The sequence below is a fragment of the Phocoena sinus genome, chromosome 20, assembly GCF_008692025.1.
Source record: "Phocoena sinus isolate mPhoSin1 chromosome 20, mPhoSin1.pri, whole genome shotgun sequence".
NCBI classification, from domain to species: domain Eukaryota; kingdom Metazoa; phylum Chordata; class Mammalia; order Artiodactyla; family Phocoenidae; genus Phocoena; species Phocoena sinus.
In genome coordinates this window covers 56,694,510-56,722,124 of record NC_045782.1, presented here as the reverse complement: position 1 = coordinate 56,722,124, position 27,615 = coordinate 56,694,510, and the positions used below count along the sequence as shown (strand labels likewise).

At 38.9% G+C, this 27,615-nt stretch overlaps 1 protein-coding gene across 10 annotated transcripts in view; it reads right to left on the bottom strand.

The window, feature by feature from the left end:
- Positions 1–2,994: 2,994 nt before the first annotated feature.
- The window catches only part of ABCA5 (ATP binding cassette subfamily A member 5), a 66,676-nt gene continuing 42,055 nt past the window's right edge, over positions 2,995–27,615 (bottom strand). For 7 of the 10 annotated variants that reach the window (XM_032616961.1, XM_032616958.1, XM_032616962.1 and 4 more), the window contains 17 exons: positions 25,364–25,477; positions 23,313–23,483; positions 22,226–22,339; positions 21,702–21,836; positions 20,234–20,308; positions 19,371–19,462; positions 13,606–13,732; positions 13,185–13,302; positions 12,992–13,083; positions 12,050–12,225; positions 11,598–11,673; positions 10,909–11,003; positions 10,065–10,184; positions 8,816–8,965; positions 8,358–8,437; positions 6,981–7,036; positions 2,995–6,416 (listed from right to left, as the gene is read on the bottom strand). In XM_032616961.1, the coding sequence (XP_032472852.1) occupies positions 6,309–6,416; positions 6,981–7,036; positions 8,358–8,437; positions 8,816–8,965; positions 10,065–10,184; positions 10,909–11,003; positions 11,598–11,673; positions 12,050–12,225; positions 12,992–13,083; positions 13,185–13,302; positions 13,606–13,732; positions 19,371–19,462; positions 20,234–20,308; positions 21,702–21,836; positions 22,226–22,339; positions 23,313–23,483; positions 25,364–25,477 (1,899 nt within the window). In that variant the 3' untranslated portion in view covers positions 2,995–6,308. Of the gene's footprint in view, positions 6,417–6,980; positions 7,037–8,357; positions 8,438–8,815; positions 8,966–10,064; positions 10,185–10,908; positions 11,004–11,597; positions 11,674–12,049; positions 12,226–12,991; positions 13,084–13,180; positions 13,303–13,605; positions 13,733–19,370; positions 19,463–20,233; positions 20,309–21,701; positions 21,837–22,225; positions 22,340–23,312; positions 23,484–25,363; positions 25,478–27,615 lie in introns of those variants that run through there. The other 3 variants (XR_004347570.1, XM_032616963.1, XM_032616965.1) reach the window with 3 other exon arrangements.

Sequence of the window (27,615 nt, the reverse complement as noted above, 5' to 3'; positions counted from 1 at the left end):
TAACCTCTTGCCTAATCAGATGCAGTTGCCTCCTACCAGGTCTTTCTTTCTCCCCCTTCCCCTCCCCACCACGGCATCCCTTTTACGTTCAACACAGCAGCTAAGTTGCTCCTGTTCAAATATATCAGACGACGTCCCTCCTCTACTCAAAACCCTCCCATGGCTTCTGGTCACACACGAAGTCCACACAATGTCCCTCACAGCCCCTGGGGTCTCTCTCTGAGCCCCCCTTTTACTAGTGCCCCCGGCTTGACCGGTCCACTCAAGGGTCTCTCTCTGAGCCCCCCTTTTACTAGTGCCCCCGGCTTGACCGGTCCACTCAAGCCTCACAGGTCCTGTTGCTCTCAAACAAGCCACACTGTGCCTCGGAGCCCTGGCACTTGCCGTCCCTCTGTCTACACTGCTCACTCCCCAGCTTGCCGGCTCAGTGTGGTGTGACCGTCACTCACCTGCAACATCCACTCCATTCCAACATTCCTTATCTTCTTTTCTCAGCATCTAATGCATTATATACATACATAGTTTTTGGTAGTTTGTCTCATTCTGTTATATTGGAAGTTCAGCGAGGGCAGAGATTTTTTATTTCAGCTACGTATCCCCAGTGTTTGTAAGTGCTGATTCAAAAGAGGCAGGCAATACAATACAATTCGTGAACACACGAATGATACACGAAAAGCAATCTTCGTTTAAACCTTAAAGATTTTGGACACCGTCGCAGTTCTCAAGGACTACCTAATGCCTTGGTTTGGGGAAGGTAAATTCTGAAGCATGCATACTTAGTGGTTACAACCACCCTTTTAAAGTTGTATTTCTCTAACCAGCCAAATAGAAGCTAGACTTGCATATATTTGAAGATCAGAACTTCCATTTTTTAGATTGTAGGAAGATTTATTCTTTCCTTAAAGAGCAGAAGAGCAAGGATGACTTACTTTTTTAGTTTTTAATCTTTACTTTAAAATTTTGAATCATGTTGTGTATATTGTCTATTCATTAAAAATTAAAGCAGGGACTTCCGTGGTGGCGCAGTGGTTAAGAATCTGCCTGCCAATGCAGGGGACACAGGTTTGAGCCCTGGTCTGGGAAGATCCCACATGCCGCGGAGCAACTAAGCCCGTGCGCCACAACTACTGAGCCTGCGCTCTAGAGCCCGGGAGCCACAACTACTGAGCCCACGTGCCACGACTACTGAAGCCCGCACACCTAGAACCCGTGCTCTGCAACAAGAGAAGCCACTGCAATGAGAAGCCCGCGCACGAAGAGTAGCCCCTGCTCGCCGCAACTACAGAAAGCCTGTGCACAGCAACGGAGACCCAACACAGCCCAAAATAAGTAAATTTATAAACAAAAAAAAATTAAAGCAGAAGTGCCTTTAAAAATTAAGGAATATAGTTGACATTAGAATTAAGGGTTTATCAATTTATAAAGCTGGACCGAGAACACTTCTGATCTCATTCAGTCACAGACTCGATTTCACATACTTTTGACGTGTTTGGATGCAGTCAACGGAAAACAAGTATCAATTACATAATAATTACTTAATAATGTCAACAGTATAATGTGGCCAAAGAAATTACGAGCCAATGCATAAACAAGAGAATTAGCATTCAATATCTTTTCCTACAATAAGAGTTAGATAATGTGGTGCAGAACGGTAGTGATATCACACTGTTAATAAAATGACTACGGTATTGTGGTTAATGAGACACAGAAGCGTTACAAATAAAAGGGAAATAAAATTGCAACCCAAGTGAGGGATTCATTTAGCCAGTCTTCAACTAAGAAGGTTACACTATAGTTACAACGCAGAACTTGGAAAATCCTATTACCACGAATTTAGATGCAACCTGACAATAAAACTTAAGTGATACCTTGTCTTAGGAAAAAGCACTGGGCTGCAAAAACCTGAAACTGTTAAGTCACAGCTAGAAGCTCATAAAAAAGCAGTCGCCTGAACAGTTGCCAGCTTACTCTTTGAGGGTAGATGCGGGTTTTATGCTTATGTTAGCATTTACTGTAATTACGCCCTTGAGCAGTTCCAGTCTTTACCTGGGCAACCTCACCAGCATCACCCACCTCTTACTCTCAAGTTATCAAGAGGTGAACTTCGGTGACCTGAGATGGCCCTTTTATTGGCAACGGTTGTGACCCTGGGAAGGTCTGTGTGTAGACATGGGATGAATTGGGAGATGGGGATTGACATATATACACTACCATGTGTAAAACAGATAGCTAGTGGGAACCTGCTGTAGAGCACAGGGGGCTCAGCTCGGTGCTCTGTGATGACCTAGATGGGTGGGAAGGGGGGAGGGGGGAGGGAGGTCCCAGAGGGAGGGGATATATGTATACATATAGCTGATTCATATGGTTGTACAGCAGAAACTAACACAACATTGTAAAGCAATTATATTCCAATTAAAAAAAATTACTTTAAATTACTGATTTTTTTGGAATTCTGTATTTATGCAAGTGTATAAATTCTGTATTTATGCAAGCAAGCTTTATTTATAAATTCTGTATTTATGCAAGCAAGCTTTGTTTATAAATTCTGTATTTATGCAAGCAAGCTGTATTTATGCAAGCAAGCTTTCTAATCATGTAGTTTTGAGTATGCTATTTTTAAGGTGCTTAAAATTAATTTGCTTTATCTGATGAATTAGATTTGCAAGAGCTGCTTTAGGTACTTGAGAAAAATTGGTTCATTAAATTTAAAATCGTACCTAAGTGTTAAGAGAATCAATTTATTCAAACATTCTAAGGGAAATGATAAATATGTATTAAATATTTGGGAATAATTTAATTTGTTAAATGTAATAAAATGTAAGTAAAAATGATTGCTTTATATTTTCACAAAATAGATTTGAGATAAAAAGATCTAAAGAATATCTAGTTTAAGATTAAAATATGAATATGAATTAAAACACAAGTAACTGGCAATGTTCCCCCTTGAACATTCTTGTAAAAACCCCACAGATACTAAAAATAAATTACTAACAATTCTAGTGCCAGGTTTTTTCTTCATTTTTAATATGAGACACTCATTATTCGTTTATCGACACTAAATAACAAAGAATCCATTTCATACAAAATGAAGGGTTGTCTTAAGTTTTCAGTTCTTAAAGCTTATTACTAATAACATAATCATATTTATTTTTCTTAAATGGCAGCATAATTACTTACATATAACACATTATGAATGAAAAATAAGTAAACTTTTACCTTATAAGAATAGCTGATATAAAAATTATTCACCTGAGAATAGATTCTTTCATTTTATGTAACATGTTCTTTCAGGAAAGAAAATGAAAAATCAATGTTAGGAATATTAAAAATACACGAGGGGTAAGCATTTCTATTAAAAAAAATTAATGTGTATTTATGTTACATAAAAATACAGCATGATTTTTCCTCAAATTCAGAACACATTTAGAAGAAAATGTTGTGTGACCAACAGAATAAAAGCATGACAACACTTACCCTAAATAGAATTGTGCTCCAATAAAATAGTGTTACTACCACTAGCAAAGCATCTGTCATATTATATTAAAGTACATAAGTATCTAACCTCTTCCCACTAGACTGTAAGATCTTACATGGCCAAAGTGGATAGTTATTGTTCTCTCCAAAGAACCCATTGCTTGAAACTTGATCACTAAGATGTCTGTTGAATAAAATTACTCTAAAAACATCTTAATGATAAAAATATTGGTTTTAGATAGTTTGGGCCAATTTAAAGGAAAAAAAAGGCTTTAAAGAAAACCCACGGCCTTTTACTGAGAACAAGCTGGAAGAAAGATTAAGAGCTCACAAAGAGAAATGTAAAGGACGCTCATCATTGTGTTTTTCAGGCCTCGTTCCTAACGCTGCAGACAGATGTTTGCACTATTAGTCACGAACCACGGTCGCTCTGTGAAGTCCGGGTGTTCTCTTTTAAGATTTGATTGTGGGTGGAAAATATAAGGCAGGTGATGTGGCTTTTTCTAATTTTTCCCAATATATGTATTTATATTTATTTGTATTGGTACAGAAAAAACGTTTTGAGATTATAATTTAAGACATTTTGAACTGTACACTGTCAATAAATTTCCTATTTGACCTGCTGTGTCCTTTTCTTCCCACCCCACTTACCCTTGTTTTCCTAAGTAGTAGTTAAATTATACTTCTGAATAGAAAAAATTCTCTTACTGTGAAAAAATGGGAACAGAACACTCCTACATTTTAATTTTAATTAAATTAAAATAATTTAATTCATGACCAAAATATATTCACTCTAAGTATGTAAAAACTTTTTAAAAAGCCCTTTTTAAAAAAAAATGCTTACAAGAGCACAATAATAGTGAAGTCACTGAATGAACTTAATAGATAGGAAACGTGATTATGACTGGTCAGCAGAGCTACAAACACCCCTCCCCCCCAAAAAAAGAAACCCTGGGTATTTACATGAATATTAGACACTAAAAGATATCTCTTTACGGCACCGGTTAGCAATGACTTGCTTAGAAAATACAATGTGCTATTTACTAATTTATCTACAAAGGTAAAGATTTTCTTTCCAAGGCTTCCTACTTGTCTTCATCGTGTAGTACCGTAGTTTAAAAGTTACAACTTTTACTAAAGATGGAAAAGCGAGATTCTCAGGTGAAGAACCAAAAGGTAGGTATCCTGAAGCAAGTGCCCTGATAACAGAAGATTGAACGCACTCGGCCACTGGATCCTAGAGGGGAGGCAACTCCGCTGCAGGCTGTGGAATCCGACCAGAGGCTGTGTAAAACAGCTCATTTAGATTAGTTAGAAGACAGACCTCTGAGACGGCACGTAACGTACCTGCACTGTTAGCAGTGTGGCCAAAGCAACAGAGGAAGGTATCGGTCATGTACCTCGTACCGAGGCTGAGAAAGGTACACTATTGTACTTCAGCTGCTAGAGCCTAAAAGCACAGCTGTCTTATTACACGGGACGGCGAAAACTTGAGCTTCACCTACGTTAGTTAATAGCTTCATTAAAGGGTTTGGATCTTTAGAGGAGCTCAGCACCAAATCCTTCTGCTGTGGCTGCTGTGCGTTAAGACTCTTCGTAAAGCAATAAACACACCCTTAATATATTTGTTTTCACAAAGTTAATAACTTTCACTCATCTGGTTGAAATATAATGTCCACTAGTAGGATTTATATTATATTATATCTATAGTCCACACGTGGGCTCTACAAGGAAATATTTCTAAGACTGTCTTAACCATAATCTTACTTCAACTCTGTCAGGGAGTGAAATTCTGGCTTCTTATTAAAGAGAATTATGTATAGTTTACTTATCCTTAATTTAAGGCCCAAAAGCTTATTTACATTCCACCACATTCCAAAGTGAATCTGAGATGAGTAACTAAATAAATCTACACGGTGATGTAGTTAAAACTCTATAAAGGAGAGAGATATTCAAATAATACAGTTTATTTCTAGAATAAAAGAAAATGTGCCCTTTGGAAGGAAGATGACAAAAAAATTTCTATCTTCCACGAGGGGTGGAGGTATGGCTTAATTCTTGTAGCTCTATAGATGTCTGTCATTCTAGCCACGAACAGTCAAAAGAATCAGGCTATTACATAGTAAGATTCTACACACAGTCTCCACAATAATGGAGACGCCTCTGAGTTTTACCGTAAGCAACGGAACTGTAGCGAGAGCACTGCGCCTGAGTTACTTACGTCTAAAATCACCTAACAGAACGAGGTCTCGGTTCAGTTATTCCGGCTGATGAGTGCCACCCAGTGAATGTCACTTCTGCAGACCTCTACGTGCACTGAGACTGTCCAGCGTTCAGGTTTTTAGGACGCCAGCTTCCATTCAGTTTCGTTTAGAAATTAAAAAGGAGAAGCAAACTTTTGCTTTATGTCTCTGTTCTATGCGTTATTTATGTATTCGTTTTTTATTTAGATTGGGGTATTACATACTTATGTAACAAGATGGTATAAACTTAAAAGATAACTGTTCAAAATAAGATGATTCTATCACTGTTTCTTCAAATCATAAAATCACAAGCACTGTTTCTGAAAAGTGAAAAAGCACATATTCAACTTCACATACAGACTACAGTGCCATATACGTCAGATACAAACGTGCAGTTTCAATGCATTATACACAAGTTTTATTTGAAGAAAAGCAAAACACACAACCAACAGCATTTCAATTAACGAAGTCAGGAAAATCCCACGTGCTTTCATGGTTCTCCAATTACCGTTCAAGCAATAAACGTTTAAACCAAAGTTAAAATAAAGTGAAGAAGAAAGAAATGCAGTAAACAGACTGAGCAACACAAATTCAAAATACTACTCTGTCTTCCTGTGTTCTTTCCCACCAAAGTGTGCTGTTCGAAGTGCCACAAGTGTTGTCTTCTTCCTCTTGTTCTTTAGTGAGTTCTATAAAAACCTAAATGAAAATAAATTAATGAATACAATATTCTGCTGTGCAATTATCTTACAAAAACTTTAACTAAATCAGCAATAGCATAAGGCAATACCTAGTTACATTAACCACTCAAGTATCAAGAGATGTACTGCCGTTAATATTACTTAAACAGAATAATCTCCACTAATCCCACAAAAAGATGAATGCTACTTTAGAGGATTAATAGATTATTTATTTTTTGATTAATATATTAAAGTAGCATCACAAAAATATTTATAAATATTTAAGCAATGTAATTTCAGATGTGCTAATATGAAACACCACCCATCATGACTCATTTTCTTCACACTGAAGAAACAATACTGAGCTATTCAAAATAAGCAGATGGAGGAGCTCAAGTTGTTATTTACAAAGTTTAGGAATATTCTATAGCGATTGGTCTCTGGCTCACAATCTCCTTCCCTGTCCAATATATACCTAAAACGATTAGATACGGGTCCTTCCCTGTCCAATATATACCTAAAACGATTAGATGCGGGACACTTTCTTCTACAGAAGAACTTTTGAAATTTAACTTTATAGTACCTGTTCCAATGTCGCTTGAGAAAAGCTGTATTCTTCAATGGCAAAAGTACGTTTAGCTGTTAAAATACAAAAATAATATTTCACTTATTAATATTTTCAAGTAATAAAATGGCAATAACTACTGAGTGGCTAACAATCTGGTTTTTGTTGTTGTTGTTGTTTTAATCTCTATAATCAACTCATTTCGATTTAAAGCTGCCAATACAGGGCACTGTCCTCTATCTGCTTCCTTTCTCTCCCAGCCGCTCAATTCTCTACGGCCCTAAGTGCAACGTATTTCGCGGACGGACTTGCCTTACTCTCCTTTTCCAAGCAGCCCCTCTTTCCCCTCCTTTCCTCTTCTCCCTCATTCCTCCTGTTTTCACGTTTCTTCTGCTCCTGCTCTGTCTCTCCCATCCCCCAGTCCCAGTACAGTCCACTCTGGACTTCTTACACTAGGTTCTGGATATCATGGGTCATGTGTCCACATGCTTTTCTGTACTTATTTTAGGTCCATTTGCATTCTGGCCCAATATCAAATTTCTGGTTTTCTATTCATTCCTTTAATTCTCCCTAATTACTTCAAATGTTCTCTTTAATCATAAAGAAAACACTAGGAGGGACTTCCCTGGTGGTCCAGTGGTTAGGACTCTGTGCTCTCACTGTGGAGGGCACAGGTTCAATCCCTGGTCAGGGAACTAAGATCCCACACGCCGTGAGGCGCAGCCAATAAACCAAAAAAAGTATATTTAATGAAGTAACACTTTTTTTTTCTTTTAAAAAGAAAGCACCAGGAAGTTTCGTAGCTTACAAATGCCGTAAAATAACCTGTACATGAATAGGTGCCCCACCCAGGAGACTGCCTCTCTCTGCTGGTGAGGTATCTTTATCCCAACTAACATTTATTTTTTAAATGCCAAGATCCAATAAACTTCTTTAAAGTTTAGATTTAGGAATGCCTACCCTCTATGAATTTTCCTCTCCCTTAGATTTAGGAATGCCTACCACTATGAATTTTCCTCTCCCTTCTCTGCCTGCCACTGGTGTCTTGCTACCATTGCTACCTCTCTGGTCTAATACGAAGTAAGGATTCACGAAATTCAGTGCTCCCACTTCTGGACTGAACTGGTGAGGGCTAATTAAGATGAACTTTCTCAGAGATGCAACGTGAAAAACCGCGGTGATGTCCAGAGTGAAAGGTTTACACTACAATACAGTTAATCTACAAAATCCCTAGCGTGTGACTATTTACCTACAGCTTAGATTAAATTAGTAAAAGGTCATCTTCTTACTTACCATAGTTTCTACAGTAAACTTGAGTCCCGACTCCTAAACTTCTTAATAGAATTCTTTAATAATTCGAAAGCTACCTCACAATGTTTTTCAAATATTACTTACCTTCTTCCAGCTTAGAAAAAGATTGTGAAAGGGACTGAACATCTTCCTTAGGAATTTTATAAGCCAAAATAGAAGAAAAACTGAAAGCAAAGATAAAATACAGGTAAATTCAAAATAACTACTATGCATTCTGAAGCTCTGAAAGTTCAAAATAAAACTCCAATAACTTATTTTGATACTTATTTAGACAAAAATTATTTGAAATCTTAAAAATATTTCCATGCACAATAAAATAACTCTCTCATTACTCCTGGATAAGAACTTTAAAAACTTTAAATACTATTACATGTTGAAAGATCTAACATTAAAAATGAGTCAGCTTCATAAAACTCCATTCATCAAACTACATTAGTCCAATATTGGTTATACTACATTTTTTCATTAATCCATAATACAATAACCAATTTTTATGATTATTGCCGTACAAAGAAATGTAACTAAATTTTTTAAATCTTTACCTTTCCTGACGGCTTGCATTTGGGAAAATATGCTGAATTTCTCTTTGAAGACGGTCTACTTCTAGGTTTTCTATCCAGTCCTTTAATTTGATTTCCAAAAAGTATCCTTTTCCAAATTTACTCTTTAGATGTTGGACTGTCCCAATACATCTGTAGTAATTTTTAAAAGGAAGTACAGATATAAGATAACCTGACAGTTTTAAAGATAATTTCTCACTTAAGAATGATTTAAATAAAATTCCCACACTGGAATACTTGTCAATTTATATAAAAGGTGAAAATATAAGAGATAATACAGAGTTTTCATATACCCCTCCCCCAACTTCAGTTTCCCTAATACTGTCATCTTGTATTACCGTGACACATTTGTCAAAATTAAGAAACCAACGCTGGTATATTATTACTGAGTTTACTGCCTTTACTTGGACTTCACCGGTTTCTCCACTCATGTCCTCCTTCTGCCCCAGAGTCCACCCAGGATCCCACTGTGCTGTGTGGCCACACCTCTTCAGTCTCCACTGCTCGGGGACACTTTCTTATTCTATCCTTCTTGGTCTTGGTCATGACTTGGACAGTTTTGAGAACTGTTTTTGTAGGATGTCCCTCAATTTGGGGTAGTCTGATGTTTTTCTCATGATTAGACTGGGGTGTGGGTTTTTGGAGCAAAGAACACAGAGCTGAAGTACTTTCTCATCACGTCCCAGGGGGCATGTGATGACCACATGGCCCTGCCTGCTTAGGGTGGTATTTGTCCCATTTCTCTGCCGTAAAGTTACTATCCACCCCTTCCCATACTTTAGAATACAGACTGGCTTTAAGTCCAGGCGATACTTGGGAGGTACTACACAATCTGGCATCTTTCTGTAAAGAGAAGTGTCTCTACTCCCACATTTATTTACTTACTCCATCGCTTACCTATATGAGTATGAACTCGTATATTTATTTTATACGCTGAGTTACAATCCCATACAGTGCCTACCAATTTTTAAAAACAGCAAATATCATGCCTGAAAATAACACTCTCAGTTGTTGAATAATTAAGCCAATTCCAAACGCAGAGTGGCTGGCCAATTTTTGGAAAAAAGTAACATATTTCCAAGTGATTCTACAGAAAGCTGATAAAACAAGGGAGCGTTTTTTAACATTTAAGCTAATGTGTATTATTATAAGTTTCTGAAATGACAGCGTTCCAAATCCAGACACGTGCTCCGCCCTGCACCCCTCTCCCCCCTCCGCGGCAAACAGCCACCTTAGCTGCCCAGACACCAGGATAGCCACTCGGTCACAGACAGCCTCCACCTCCTCCATGCAATGAGTGGCCAGGATAGCTGCCCGCGTTTTGTTCTTAAACGCAGCTCTAATTGCTCTCCTACAAAATACAAATAAAACGAAAAGAAGGGAAGGTGGCACCTGAACGTCCATGAAAATACCTGAGTTTTAAAAATCCAACTATTTGGTTAATTTAAATTTATCAAACATCATTGCTATAATTAGTATATTCTGCCCAACTGTGATTCTTCTATCCCAACTCATTTTACCTTATTTTTGAAAGCTTGTCAAATGGAAAGAAAGTTCACGATTTCAAGCGTTTCTATGGGTTAAAAGTATGCTAACCAACCGATTACAGAAACCGATGGCTTTTCACGTTATAACAAAAACAGCCACAGAATCATAGGGAAAACTTAACATGCGTCTGAACCAAACCTCACATTTTATAGACATGGAAACCTAGGCTCAAAGAGTTGCTCAAACAATGATGAGTGCCTAGAAAGAGAGTTCCAATGGACATTTAGGACAACACTGTTATGAGATGTTTACTTACATATGTTACTTTATACAGGAAAAAAAACCTTTAAAAAACTATTCAGAAAACAGTACTCTCATTTTTGTCCTGGCACACATAATATACTGTTAACAGCTGATGAAAAATATGATCAGGTTTAAAAAGTTTAAGGGGATCTCAAGAAATTTTTAATTACGATTTCTCCTTTTGTGCAGGATTTTTAATCGATACATGTATGTAACTAACACAAAACCACCCGTGATGATGCTACAGCACAATGGGTCTCAAGCGTCCCTGACGTCATACTTACCACATGTGCTGTTTGGCTTTAGGGTCCATACCTGTGGATGGCTCGTCTAGCAGAGTAACAGGAGGGTTCCCCAGCATACTCAGAGCAAAACACAGCTGGACGGAAAGAAAACGGAGCGCGGGGAGGCTATAAGAAACTCTATCAGGTGGACCTAGAGTCTGTCATACAGAGTGAAGTAAGTCAGAAAGAGAAAAACAAATACCGTATGCTAACACATATATATGGAATCTAAAAAAAAAAAAAAATGTTCTGAAGGACGTAGGGGCAGGACAGGAATAAAGATGCAGACATAGAGAATGGACTTGAGGACAAAGGGAGGGGGAAGGGTAAGCTGGGACAAAGTGTGAGAGTGGCATGGACATATATACACTACCAAATGTAAAATAGATAGCTAGTGGGAAGCAGCTGTATATAGCACAGGGAGATCAGCTCGGTGCTTTGTGACCACCTAGAGGGGTGGGATAAGGAAGGTGGGAGGGAGACGCAAGAGGGAGGGGATATGGGGATATTTGTATACGAACAGCTGATTCACTTTGTTATACAGCCGCAACTAACACAACAATGTAAAACAATTATACTCCAATACAGATGTTAAAAAAAAAAAAGAATGTGAAAGAAGAAAAGAAAAAAAAAAAAGAAACTCTACCAGGCACCAGACTGCACACACACTTGTCGTTAAATAAAAGTACCTTTCGCTTGATTCCTGCAGGTAGTTTCTTTACCGTTTTCTGGAGATGTTCTTTTAAATCAAGTGCATTTGTTATTCTGCAAAATACACAATACAAAATGAGTGTACCATGATGCACATAAATACAAGTATAAAGTGATCACTGACACTGTTTTTTTCCTAGAACAATTACTCTGTCGAAGCTCACTTTAAATAAATTAATATCTTGATTAAAAGGTTCACTTTAAAATAGGTTTCATGACATTTATAGGTACATTCATTCTGTACTTATAAATAAAAATGTTTCCTTTTCATTTTCATGGCTGTCATAATTTGGTAAAGAATATATGAAAAATTAATGATCTTCTTCTATGAAAATTATGATCCACGGAAATGCCTGCTATGAAATTTTAAAGCCATGGCATGTGAACCTTTCTCCAGGTAACAAAAGGGCTCTAAAGACAATTATTTTACCGAATTATGACCTCCTTCATGTCACTGGCACTCATTCCTTTCACAGCTCCATAAATTTCAAAATGTTCCTGTAATGTAATCTCTGGCCACAGTGGGTTTATCTGAGGACAGTAGCCCATACACTTTACGGCATCATCATCTCCAGCTGGGTCTGAAGAATAGTCTCTTAGAAATACCTGCAGAAATATAAACCAAGTGTAATGACTATTTTTGCTTAACTTCCATCGTAAAGGAAGTGGCAAGTGGGTTAATTCAAACTCCTTCCAAACTCCTGACTTCCTAAAGTCAGGGTCACAGCAGGTCAGATTCTCACCCTTTTCTGATGAAGAAACGACACACATGGCTGCGTCAGAGATGAGAGACATGGCTAGAAAAGGTGGCCAGGGATGCAGGGTTGGGTGGGAAGGCAAGGCCCGTTTTAACCAGGAGGATCAGGGGGCCCCACGGAAAGGTGATTTCTGAGCCAAGGGAACATGTGAATTTGCTCATCTGGTTTTCTGTGGGGTAAGGAATAGCCAACATAAGGAAAACCTAAGGTAAAAGGAAAAGAGTGAAGTGTGCCCGGCATTTTCCAGCAAAGAATGAGCCAGCGTGGCTGGTGTGATCGAAGGCTAGCTGACGGCAAGGTCAAGGTTAGCTCCTCTATTTCCTGAAGTTAACACAACGGGCTTCTATTAAGTCGGTGGACAAATCACCCATGCTTGTAATCAGCATAAAAGCAGAAATACTGTACATGTGTGCGTTCTGCATGTGTGCATGCAAATGTGACTATGTACGTTATTCTCACAGATAACCAAAAAGATCGTAACTTGATCAAGCTATCCTAAAAAATTAATATTAAAACATGAAATTTGAGCATAAAAATCCCATTTGTCACTAAGAAGTTTATTTTAATTAAAAATATAAATCATATTCAATATATCCCACACCGTTATACCATACCTGGCCTGAAGTTGGTCCTATATCACCAACCACAATATTAATAATCGTACTTTTGCCTGCACCATTTGGACCCAATAGTCCCAAGATCTCTCCTAAAGGAATTAAAAGAAAAATTGTCATATGTAAATCAAACTAAAGAATGAAAATTACTCTTCCAGAAAAGTTATTCAAGAAAAAATAATTAAATACCAGCCTTTTTTCACACAGAAGGAGACATATTTATTTGCCACTTTCTTTATTTTTCTTGTAGGAAGAAAATCTTTCTTGTCTTCATATTCTTTATGCAAATTGTTGACCATAATGGCTGGCTTCTAATAAGGGAAACAGGATTTAAAAAAGAGTGATAACTCAGATATCCATCGTTCAATGACAGGCCGTACACAGCTCCTGGCCATATCGTAAGAACTATATTTGCTAATAAGGGGTACTGCATAGATAACTATCCATCTATGACGGGAATAACGGCTTGTTCAAAAGAAAGTGGACAAACATTTTTTCAAAGACAAACTTCTTGGCAATCGATTCATATAAGGGGACAATTTTCGAGGCTAACCCTGTGCAGAGGGGCTGCTCACTGCTCACCGCACGCGGCTCAGCAAGAGAGACTGAGTTACCTCCTCGTGGCGCTGGCAGCTCAGCAATTCTTTGACCTTCACCCTTTCAGCTCTGACATCTTCATCTTCATCCTCATTGTTTGGTGGTTCTGGAGACTTCCTACTTTTGGACTTTGTTGTAAGGGTCCTGAAAGTATAAATAGATTTTCAAATAATTAAAATGGTAAGAAATTGAAGCACTACATAGAGAAAAGACTGAAAAAAATATAGCAACATGAGATCTGTTGTCGGAGATCAGTTATCTCTTAAAGGTAGAAATTATAGAGCTATTTTTCACTCACTGACATCATTTGGATGATATTATCTAAATTCATTCATTTATTCAACAATTATTTACAACCAGTATGTGTCAAGCACTAGTTCACAGAAAGATAAAAAAGATTTTAAAAAAACCAACACAGACCCCGCTCTCAAAGAATTTACGTCTTGGGTGTACGTGAGATGACCCAGGCAGCGTGGACAGAGAGGCTGAAGTCAGCATCCGTAGCAACACCATAAAGGTGGGCAGAGGAAAGAGCGCTTCCAAAGGAAATTCTGAAGTACTATTAAGAGAGGTAAAGAGGCAAATAGAAGTTGACATTATGGGGAAAAAAAAAAAGAAAGAAAGAGGAGAAAAGTTTAAGGGAAGAAGTCAGTCACATTTAAGGCTGTAGATCAGTTAAAGAGGGTAAGCCTACTTTACCAGACAGAGAGGAGCCATTAGTTTACCTTACCACAAACAGGAGCAGCCAAGAGGTGAGGGCAGGAGCCAGATGGCAGGAGTTAGGGAGTGAATGGGACATGGGAAAGGAGGTGACAAACTGGAGGTGGAAGCCTTCTGGCTATAAAAGGAAAGAGACTGTCTTTTCTCCATTGTATATTCTTGCCTCCTTTGTCAAAGATAAGGTGACCATATGTACGTGGGTTTACCTCTGGGCTTTCTATCCTGTTCCATTGATCTATATTTCTGTTTTTGTGCCAGTACCATACTGTCTTGATTACTGTAGCTTTGTAGTATAGTCGGAGGTCTGGGAGACTGATTCCTCCAGCTCTGTTTTTCTTTCTCAAGATTGCTTTGGCTATTCGGGGTCTTTTGTGTGTCCATACAAATTGTGAAATTTTTTGTTCTAGCTCTGTGAAAGATGCCAGTGGTAGTTTGATAGGGATTGCACTGAATCTGTAGATTGCTTTGGGTAGTATAGTCATTGTCACAATGTTGATTCTTCCAATCCAAGAACATGGTATATCTCTCCATCTGTCTGTATCATCTTTAATTTCTTTCATCAGTGTCTTATAATTTTCTGCATACAGGTCTTTTGTCTCCTTAGGTAGGTTTATTCCTAGGTACTTTATTCTTTTTGTTGCAGTGGTAAACGGGAGTGTTTTCTTAATTTCATTTTCAGATTTTTCATCATTAGTGTATAGGAATGCAAGAGATTTCTGTGCATTAATTTTGCATCCTGCTACTTTACCAAATTCATTGATTAGCTCTAGTAGTTTTCTGGTAGCGTCTTTAGGATTCTCTATGTATAGTATCATGTCATCTGCAAAGAGTGACAGCTTAACTTCTTCTTTTCTGGTTTGGATTCCTTTTATTTCTTTTTCTTCTCTGATGGCTGTGGCTAAAACTTCCAAAACTATGTTGAATAATAGTGGTCAAAGTGGGCAGCCTTGTCTGGTTCCTGATCTTAGTGGAAGCGGTTTCAGTTTTTCACCATTGAGGACAATGTTGGCTGTGGGTTTGTCATATATGGCCTTTATTATGTTGAGGAAAGCTCCCTCTATGCCTACTTTCTGGAGGGTTTTTATCATAAATGGGTGTTGAATTTTGTCAAAAGCTTTCTCTGTATCTATTGAGATGATCATATGGTTTTTCTCCTTCAATTTGTTAATATGGTGTATCACATTGATCGATATGCATATATTGAAGAATCCTTGCATTCCTGGGATAAATCCCACTTGATCATGGTGTATGATCCTTTTAATGTGCTGTCAGATTCTGTTTGCTGGTATTTTGTTGAGGATTTTGCATCTATGTTCATCAATGATATTGGCCTATAGTTTTCTTTTTTTGTGACATCTTTGTCTGGTTTTGGTATTAGGGTGATGGTGGCCTCGTAGAACGAGTTTGGGAATGTTCTGCCCATATACAATGGAGAAAAGACAGCCTCTTCAATAAGTGGTGCTGGGAAAACCGGACAGCTACATGTAAAAGAATGAAATTAGAACACTCCCTAACATCATACACAAAAATAAACTCAAAATGGATTAAAGACCTAAATGTAAGGCCAGACACTATCAAAGTCTTAGAGGAAAATATAGGCAGAACACTCCATGACATAAATCACAGCAAGATCCTTTTTGACCCGCCTCCTAGAGAAAGGGAAATAAAAACAAAAATAAACAAATGGGACCTAATGAAACTTCCAAGCATTTGCACAGCAAAGGAAACCATAAACAAGACGAAAAGACAACCCTCAGAATGGGAGAAATTATTTGCAAATGAAGCAACTGACAAGGGATTAATCTCCAAAATTTACAAGCAGCTCATGCAGCTCAATATCAAAATAACAGACAACCCAATCCAAAATTGGGCAGAAGACCTAAACAGACATTTCTCCAAAAAAGATATACAGATTGCCCACAAACACATAAAAGAATGTTCAACATCACTAATCATCAGAGAAATGTGCAAATCAAAACTACAATGGGATATCATCTCATACCGGTCAGAATGGCCATCATCAAAAAATCTGCAAACAACAAATGCTGGAGAGGGTGTGGAGAAAAGGGAACCCTCATACACTGTTGGTGGGAATGTAAATTGATACAGCCACTATGGAGAACAGTATGGAGGTTCCTTAAAAAACTAAAAATAGAACTACCATATGACCCAGCAATCCCACTGCTGGGCATATACCCTGAGAAAACCATAATTCAAAGAGAGTCATGTACCACAATGTTCATTGCAGCTCTATTTACAATAGCCAGGACATGGAAGCAACCTAAGTGTCCATCGACAGATGAATGGATAAAGAAGATGTGGCATGTATATACAATGGAATATTACTCAGCCATAAAAAGAAACGAAATTGAGTTATTTGTAGAGAGGTGGATGGATCTAGAGTCTGTCATACAGAGTGAAGTAAGTCAGAAGAGAAAAACAAATACCGTATGCTAACACATATATATGGAATCTAAAAAAAAAAAATGTCATGAAGAACCTAGGGGCAAGACTGGAATAAAGATGCAGACCTACTAGAGAATGGACCTGAGGACATGGGGAGGGGGAAGGGTAAGCTGGGACGAAGTGAGAGAGTGGCACAGACACATACACACTACCAAATGTAAAACAGATAGCTAGTGGGAAGCAGTCACATAGCACAGGGAGATCAGCTCAGCGCTTTGTGACCAGTTAGAAGGGTGGGATAGGGAGGGTGGGAGGGAGGGAGATGCAAGAGGGAAGAGTTATGGGGATATATGTATATGTATAACTGATTCACTCTGTTATACAGCAGAAACTAACACACCACTGTAAAGCAATTATACTCCAATAAAAACGCTAAAAAAATAAAAAATATACATATGATCAAAAAGAAAAAAGGAAAGAGAGGGGGTAAGAGCTAGAGAGGGACTCAGGTTTCAATGCGATTGATGAGTACTTTGTTTTATATGGGAGGAAGGCGACCCCCTCCCAAAGGGAAATATACCCTAATAAGATCCAAAAGGGAAAGACACAGAAAGAGAGAGCTGACTGAGCAACATCCTTAAGCAGACAGAACACAGGAAGACTTGGATAACAAGGGGGACACCTTCCTCTGGGGCTGGGAAAAAGCAAAAGTGACGAAAGATGTGGACAAGTGTGTACACATTTTATAATTTATAATCAGGTGCTTCTGTTTCCTGAGACAGATGGCACGATCATCCACTGAGAAGTAAGAAGTGAGGTGAGCTGAGGTGACTCTGAGAATCTGAGGGATACAAAGAAGGCCTGCGAGAACTACAGAAAAGAAAAAGATAGGAGGGGACTTCCCTGGTGGCGCAGTGGTTAAGAATCCGCCTGCCAATGCAGGAGACACGGGTTCGAGCCCTGGTCCGGGAAGATCCCACATGCCGCGGAGCAACTAAGCCTGTGTGCCACAATTACTGAGCCTGCACTCTAGAGCCCACGTGCCACAACTACTGCAGCCCGTGTGCCTAGAGTCTATGCTCCGCAACAAAGAGAAGCCACCGCAATAAGAAGCCCGCGCACCACAACAAAGAGTAGCCCCTGCTCGCCACAACTAGGGAAAACCCACACACAGCAACGAAGACCCAACTCAGCCAAAAAATAAATAAGTAAATAAAAAAAAAAAAAAGAAAAAGATAGGAAGCTGCTGAGTAGGTAAAGGCGTAGGGCTGCCAAACAGCATTAAAACAGAGCTGAGTTTCTATGGGATGAGTATGTAGCATCATCAATGGCTCTGATGCAAACAGAGGGTGAAGTGGAACAGAGACAAAAGTCACTGGCTTGGAGAAAATCAGAAACTGAGGGGTTACGATGTTGGAAGGGTTACCTGTGTGGATGCTGAAATCTCCCCCAAAACGAGAGCAGGAATAAAGGCAAAGACACAGAAGGAGAGCCAGACACTCTGCCTCAGTGGATGAGGGGCGGGTCCAGCGGCTAGTGAATAACCCCTATACGTTTTCCAATACTTTGCAGTTTTCTCCAGAATGTGAATATTCAGCAAATAAACAAATACGTGGGAAATATAAAAACGAAATTCAGAACCAGTTTGGTACCAACGGCCATATTTCAAGAAATAACTCTTCTTCAAATTTAAAACGTCCTTTGAAAAAAAATGCACAGACTTGGAGAAAATATTTTAAAATATATCTGATAAGAGACTGTAACCAGAATATATTAAAAAAACCTCAAAATTCAGTAATATAAAGACAACCCAATTTTTTAAATGGGCAAAGGATTCAGACTGACACGTCTCCGAAGTAGATATAAAAATGAGCAATAAGCACATGAAAAGACACTCCACATCATGAATCATCAGGGAAGTGCAAATGAAAACCACGAGACACTAACGTGCACCCACGAGAACAGCTAAAGTCGAAACGACAATAACACGTATGGGCAACAACGTGAAGAAAACAGAACGCTCATCCATTCCTAGGAGTAAAATGGTGCAGTCACTGTGGAAAACAGTCTGGCAGTTCTTGAAGAGGTTAAACATAAAGCCACCACAATGACCCATCAATTCCACTCCCAGGTATCCTCCCCAGAGAAATGAAAACATACGTCCACATAAATATGTGCACCCAGATGTGCATCGTAGCATGACTCACAGTAGCCAGAAAGTGGCTACAGCTCAAATGCCAACCAACCGATGAATAGATCAAGTGTGGTATATCCTTACAATGTAATATTACTCAGCAAAAACAAACAAAAAGGTAATGAGGTACTGCTACATGCTACAACGTGGATGAACTTCCAGAACGTTATGCCCAAGTAAAAGAAGCCAGACAAGAAAAGACCCCACCTTGCATAATTCCATTTAAAGGAATGTGTAAGATACGCAGCTCTATGGAGACAGAAGGTAGATCAGTGGTTACACAGGGCTGGGGGCCAGCTGAGCGGGGGAAGGACGTGACCAGCGGACACAAGGTTTCTTTTTGGGGGTGATGGAAATGACCTGCAATCAGATTATGGTGATGGCTGCACAACTCTGTCAATATAGTAAAAAAAAAATATATTAAAATTAAAAAAAATTAAACCTGAAATTTAAAAAACTGACCTGAAAAAGGGATCCTTTCTTAATGATCTGCCTCCATATTTTTTCTCGTAGTACTGTAAGAGGAAAATCCACAGCACACACTGCAGGTAAGGCTAAAAGAAAAACAGGTTACAGCTCGTGACTGAATCATTTTGGGTTTTTTTCTTTCCCCCCGTGTACCAACAGAACCAAAACCACATACATCAGGCTCCTTTCCATCACTGAAAAACTTCGTCACAATTTTTTTTTGCATGTCATACAATGAGTTAAGAATAAATGTTAATGGATGGACATATATACACTACCAAATGTAAAATAGCTAGTGGGAAGCAGCCGCATGGCACAGGGAGATCAGCTCGGTGCTTTGTGACCACCTAGAGGGGTGGGATAGGGAGGGTGGGAGGGAGACGCAAGAGGGAGGAGATATGGGGATATACGTGTACATTTGGCTGATTCATTCTGTTATACAGCAGACACTAACTCGACATTGTAAAGCAATTATACTCCAATAAAGATGTTAAAAAAAAAAGAATAAATGTTAATACAAACCAAGGTTGATTTTTAGTAAAATGACCCTTCACATACTTTTCTACCTCTGTAAAGTTCATCTGTTGTCAGCTTCATAAATTATAATTTTAAAAAAGCTTTGTTTTTGCTCCTATGGAAGCCAGAATTATCATTAAATAGAATTAACGACGTGAAAAAAACAAGTACATTAAAGTGGATGTATTCAGTAAGTGAAATGCGTATTAGCTAGCATTAACTAACACACTGACTTCTTATGCACCTTCATTTTTATGCAATGGAATAAAAACTAAAAAGAGAGTTAAAACCATATGACCAAACCACTCATAAGGTAACATGCTAACACAGTTATTTCTTACCGATATAACAGCCACCAAAAGACGATCCCATGGGTTGTAGGTGCCCTCTTTTTTTTGCATATTCTTCCAAGAAATCTAAGACAAAACGTTTTGAAAATTTGTATGTGGCTGTGATACTGTGATATAATGAAATGTGGTCTTTGACCACAGTTCCTGGCACAGAACTTCTAAAACCCTTGGAATTTCCTGAGTGACAGAGGGGACAGGAGTGTCTCTCATCGTATAAAACAAGCCCCTCTCAACCTCAGCTGAGTCTATGCTAATGAGGGGACTCTCAGAGGAGGATGGAGGCTGACTGACAGAGGACCAGCCAGACTAGAGGGCTGGAACTTCCGGCCCCAGGTGCCACCACCAGGGAGGGGAGAAGAGCGTGGAGACTGATTAGCTCATCCTGCCCAGGTCATGGGACCTCCACAAAGCCTCTAACACGCTGGGAGGACGACTCTCTCCAAACTGCAAAGGGACAGGAGCTCTGCCCTTCGGACCATTCTGGGCCCTGCCAGCCAGTTCTAGAGCAAAGTACTGATCCCCGGCAAGGGGTCCAAGTCAGACAGAACGTGGGTGGCCTGGGGACCCACGACCCGTGACTGGAATCTGAAGCGGGGGGGCTGCCTGCAGGACTGAGCCCTGAACCCGTGGGGTCTGCGCTAACTCTGGTCAGTGTCAGAACTGCTGAATGTCAGGGAAAACCCACACGCTTGGTGTCGGAAGCGCTGTGTGCAGAGGAACCAATTTTCTTTTACGTGTAGAAACGTTCGATTCAAACGAAAAACATGTATTTAACAGCAAACACGTCTTCTCTATAAATTAGCTACCTGTTAATATTTATAGCCATGTTTTGTAGTTAGATTACGATCTTCCTCACCCCAAAATATGCCTATCAGAGCAGGTATAAATTAAATTATAAACTTAAGCCAAAAAAAGGGAGGGGAGAGAGGTAAGGAGGTGTGTCAGTAGAATTAATCAGCAATCGTCCTAAATTAATTCATCACTTAAGTTTTTTTCTAACCACAGAAATTGTTTTCAATTAACCAGGCTTAATAAAATTAATTTGTTCCTCTATTTTTTTCTTGAAAAAAAATCGCTCAAACTTTATTTTTCCTCATCCCTGTACAGTACAATACACTTGAAAAACTCCCCCGAAACACTCCCCCAAAACTCCCCAGTCCAACACATATGGACTGCAGTCAGATCATACTTCTAACTTATGTACATTGTTTTGGGCATGAAAGACCACGTAATGAACACAGTCCTTCTCCTTTGAGAATCTGCAGTTTAGAAACATGCTTGAAAGGATTCCACAGTAATTTTACGTTTACTGCTACATTAATAGTATTTAAATCAAGTACTAGCAGTCAACCTTTTATTTTATTTTTTTTACTACTTCAGTACAAGAGCTAAGATCCCAAAGATTAGGCAGTAATTATTTACCCTTTTTAAAAAATACTAGAACACCTAACAGACCTACCTTTATGAAACAAATCAGGCAACCTAGAAGCGGATAGATTGGGATGGTTATGCACAAGGCATAATGAAGAACAACTGTAACTGTATATCCCATGAAATAAGTTATTTCGGTGACTACAATGCAAACCAATGCTGTCTAAAGAAGAAAACGAGAAAACAAGGGAAAAGATGTTTAGCAATTTCCAACAAACTTACTGGGTGCCTCAGCATTAACTATGTCTTTAATCTTCTAATAAAACCTGGACCACAGCAGATACTTAGCCAGAAAGTGTCAGAGCGCTGATACCAGTTTTTTGTAGCTGGCATCCTTGTCATGCTAGTTGTTAAATGCAACAAAATATCATCCCTTCATGGAGTGGATGGGGCTGAAGACGAATATACACACTAACAGACGCTGCTAGCTAGCTAAGTTCTGCACTTAGAAAAGACACAGTAACCCTTTCAGTATAACCATGAAAAGAGTTCATGACTTTCAGATAACGCGCTAGGGAAAGCTGAGACAAAATAATATAAAATGTGACTTACCACAGAATAGATAAATGACCAAAATTCTTTGGTATTTACAATGTTTTTAAAAGTGAAAGAAGTAATATAGGTAAACAGAATAACTGATGGAACATAACCAATAAGGCAAAAAACCTGGAAGACAGAAATGTGTATTTTTATTTAAAAATATGAGTAGCTAACCGTACCTATGATGTAAAATACCAGTCACATTAAATCGTTAGGGAATAATTACTCTTCAAGTTTTATTGCTCAGCAAATCGCTCCAAAAAAACGGAAACTGTAGTTCCTTGAGGAGTTTCTCCTAAATCAATAAAGCTCATGTTTTTAACTGCTAACACAATCTTGAATAAGCCATTTAAACTAAATACTGTTTGTAGCTATTTTTTTATGCCAAGTAAAATACTGTCTCTTACCATGTTATTATGAAAAACAAGCATAGCTGGTTACGGCTTTATCCTCTCCATCAACTATTAGCTTTCTTTTACTGTACAGCATTTAATGCACTTTGTAAATTTTTAAGAAAGACATTTATTAAGTTATAAGGTGGAGATTAATATGTAAGATCAGGATGGCCTCTGGCAAAGCTCCTAAGTTGACTTTCAGCAACCCCAACCTACCAAGCTCTGTTTTCGCTTTTTTCTAATATAATTCATAGGAAAGGATCTAGTGTCAGTCATTGACATACGAATATGAATATGAATACAAATCACACTCTCCCTTAGTATTTTAAGCCATACTTTAAATTATGGAATAAAAGAGCTTCTTCTTTGTGAAATTATTTTTGGGCACAGAGACAAAGAAGACATTTAAAGGAAGGACTGTTTAAGTATTCCTGATTACATACAAGTAGGCAGTCTACAGGAAAGACCACCTCAGTTTCAAGGAATTATTTCATAATGGTAAAGTTATTGTTTTTAAAAATCACTTAGGGCAATATAAACTGCATTGATTATAGGTATCGTACACAAAAATTAAATAGATGTCGGTTCTGTTTTCTGGAACGTCACCATTACTCAATCAGACAATTATCACATTTATAAAGATCTAGCTTTTTAAAATAACATTTTATTTATAAATAGCACGAATACAACTGATGTTAACTTACCACAGAAAGGAACTTGACAGCATAAAAATATAATCCATGATGAAATGAAAATAGACTGCCTAACATCAAAGTAAGAACCACAGTGAATAAGGGGACGTCAACAAGAGCCTGTCCAATCCAGTATGCAGAAGGCAGAAGACCCGAAAGTTTAAGTTGAGTGTAAGCTTTGATCTAAAAAAAGAAAAAGGCAAACACTGATTGTAATTTTAAACATCTTGCAAACGAAAAACTCTAGCAAATGATTGTAGAACTTTTAATTTTACATCAACACAAAAGGTCACATTCTGTCTACAGGTAATAAAAGCCCTCCTACAGCTAAATATAAATGCCATCTAGCCTGTAATCTGGCTCATTATTTCTGAGGTGTAAACATTTCAACAAAATTTTTCAGCATCAGGATACAGCAGTGCTGCTAAGAAACGCAAAACTAAAATAAAGTTAAAGGTGTCATGGGGGTTATAGCTGTGCAAACAGTAAGCGGCCAAAACATAACTGCTTTGGAAATTCTGTGGAAATCGAGAGAAAAACAGGTTTCTCACTTTTAAATATTGACCTTTCATGAAAACACTAATAAATGGCCAAGTACCTACTGATTTACACAGGGCTTTCAGCTTAAGTACTGGTGATGCATTTGAAGGCCTTTTACACACTCCTGTGTATAAAAAATGTTAGCTGTTTCTTATCACCACAAGGGAATGGCATTTGCAAGTGTACAAACAGTAAACTTAAATGATCATTGCTTTCCTAACCCTCTCGTTATTTAATTTGAAATTTTAAGAATCTTTCATAAATCCAAACACCTAACAATCTTATTCAGTTGATTTTTTTTTTTTAATTTTATTTATTTATTTTTGGCTGTGTTGGGTCTCCGTTTCTGTGCGAGGGCTTTCTCTAGTTGTGGCAAGCGGAGGCCACTCTTCATCGCGGTGCGCAGGTCTCTCACTATCGCGGCCTCTCTTGTTGCAGAGTACAGGCTCCAGACGCGCAGGCTCAGTAGTTGTGGCTCACGGGCCTAGTTGCTCCGCGGCATGTGGGATCTTCCCAGACCAGGGCTCGAACCCGTGTCCCCTGCATTGGCAGGCGGACTCTCAACCACTGCGCCACCAGGGAAGCCCTTATTCAGTTGATTTCTGTCATCTATGAAACATCTGTTCATAATAATTAAATGTGTTATAAGAAAGAGCTAGCCATAGAGGAGGTAAGAGAAGAGTGGGCTATAAATATTAGTTAAGACAAAGAAGAGAAATGATTTAAAAAATGGACAACTTTCGTGTTCAATGGATTAGAAGAGGGAAAATATAAATTTCAATATAAGTATAAAAACATAGACCACGTCAAACGCGATGATTTTGGATAATCCATGCTTTTGCCATTCACACATTGCTGGTAGGAATGCAAAATGGTTCATCCACCCTGAAAAGCAGCTCAACAATTTCTTATAAAACTAAACATGCAATCACCATACGACACAGCAAGTATACTCTCGGGCATTTATCCCAGAGAAATGAAAACTTACATTCACACAAAAAGCTAGAGCGAATGTCCGTAGGATCTTTTTTTTTTCTTTTTTTTGATTTTTGGCGGTACGCGGGCCTCTCACTTGCTGTGGCCTCTCCCGTCGCGGAGCACAGGCTCCGGACGCGCAGGCTCAGCAGCCGTGGCTCACGGGCCCAGCCGCTCCGCGGCATGTGGGATCTTCCCGGACCGGGGCGTGATCCCGTGTCCCCTGCATCGGCAGCCGGACTCTCAACCACTGCGCCACCAGGGAAGCCCATGTCCGTAGGATCTTAATTCATAATAGTTAAAACTGGAAACAATCCAGATCCACACCATGGAATACGACCCAGCAATAAAACTTTTAAAGCACATGACGGGTCCTCAAATAATAAGTGAGAGTTACTACTATTACCGTAATAAATGTATTTATGCTCCATTTACTTCTTGAAATAATAACTGCACAGAAGTCTTGCACTCACACAAGGTAGGCTAACTTTTTGTCTAAGATTTCTTATTAGTCAGCTGCACCTGTAATTTTTTAACTGAGTCATTACCTTATGATTCTCTGCATTCTCCATGGCAAAGTAAGGTGGCATCGCGGTAACAATGACCCCAAGTAAAGCTGCTTGAAAATACAGCTCGATTTTAAAAACTATGTCTGTAATTCCCTGAAAGACAACCACAGAATAAGAAATAGAACTGGGAATCACTTTATATCATGTTACTACCTTCTAAAAGACTATCAAAACCTCCGAAGAAACATGTTAGGATACCCACCCTAGACAGCAGTCGACATGTAGCAACGGGTGGCAGAGTCAGCGGGCTATAGTACCAGTTTGACACACTAAGTAGCTATAGGATCCTGAGCAAATTACTGTCCTTCCCTTTTCTTACAGAAGTACACAGAATAATACAGCATATTAATTAAGGTTCACCATTTCGTTAAAAATTATACTGTCCGTGAAGCACAGTTAACCTGTCTCCCAGTGGTTCTACGCAGGCAACGAACGTGGCTCTCTCAGAATGACCTTGATGCCTTCACCGGTACCTGGACTGGACTACAAGCCAGCTGGGATCTAGGAACCCCCCCTTTTCTCCACTGGGAAAAGTCATACCCGAGCTCAGCTTCCTATGGAGCCAGGAGCTTCTTATTCCCAGCAGAGGGGGACCGTAACTCCGATAGGCCTGTGGATCCAGGTGCAGACAGCAAACGTTCCCAGACGACCTAGTTAACAGCTGGTGCCCCAAATGCAAACTACCCAGAACCACTCTCAATGCCACGGATGATGTGGAAAGAGGCTGCATTCTGTCGGCCCCGGCCTCCCGAGTTTCTAGCAATAAAGCCAGTTCCTTAATTCGTGCCATATGACGTTGTTGAATTTGTCCCAAACTCTGGTACCTTACGGTGGAAGACCCAGACAGAACCAACAAATGTGTAAGCTGAGTAGCACAAGAAGTGGAGATTAATGAGATGACAGCTGGACTCAATTACACAGAATCTCATCATTGAAGGGGAAAAAATGTGGAACGTGAACAAGATTATATCTGTGAATAGGGCACTTTACAAAGTCCCACTCTTTCCCTCTGGTTTTAAACAACGGTATGGTCGTATGTCAGAGTTTGACGGAGAATGCTAAGAAGGAAGATCTTTTGTAACAGTTACAGACACACACAAATGTGGCAACATCATAAAGATGTGCGCGGGAATTAAACACTTTGAACCGTGGAGGAAAGAAGACTGGGGAGGGACGCACTGGAGGTTTCACCTGCGTCTTTAACGTTTTAATAAATAAGAAAAAACAAGATACTAACATTTGAAATATGTGGGTACTATATACACAGTTGTTTACTTTCTGTAGGATTGAAACACAACAACAGCAACAAAAATCGCAAGGGATGATCTACAACTTCGATGATGATTTCTATATCACCTATGCAATGCTGACACAATATTTATTTATCACAACAAATATTTATCACAAATATTTATTTCCTGCCCAGAAATCTCTCCAGATTCATACCTTCAAATGCCACCAGGATAACCAATCCCTCCACAGGCTCAAAGCTGAAATCAATATCTCCATTCCACCAGAACGAAGCCACAATCTCTCTTCTGCCTATATTCTCAAAATTGGTGACTGATACTACTACTATGTACCGCTTTACCCCCCAAACGTAAGAAATACGATGCCTCACAAAAGCAAGAGTGATAGAGTATGTCACGTCTTTTAACACAGAGTTGCAAAACTCTATGAACATAATAAAAACCACTGAATTGTACATTCATATGGGTGAATCAGACGGTGGCTGAAGTACATCTCAGTAAAGCTTTTGAAAAACAGTATGGCAACAGAAAGCAGAAAATGCTATTACCGAAAGATGTTTGTCCATTTATTTTCCAACATATGAAAAACAATACTAGTATTCAGAGAAAAAGGTTGACTGTTTTCCTGGAGACTTAAGTGGCTTTTCGTATCTATAATCCCGCTGTCTGTCCTAGAGGAAAAATGACTGGGTGACTTCTCAAGGTTCAATACCCAGCATCTAGATTTCCAATGAACAATATTCATTTTTAATTATCTAAATTTTTCTTCTCTAGTATAAAAACTACTCATGCTTTACAAACATATCAGTACCAAGACAGAACCTCCTTGAGCATGAAGCGAACTCATACTGTCGACTCCTAAACCCAGGATGTGAACCATCCCCAGCTCAAGTTTTAAGACTAGCAGATGTCACAAGATGAACTGCTACAGATTTCATCAGTTATTATCACTTGGCTCTTAACAGTTATTTGATGCACACA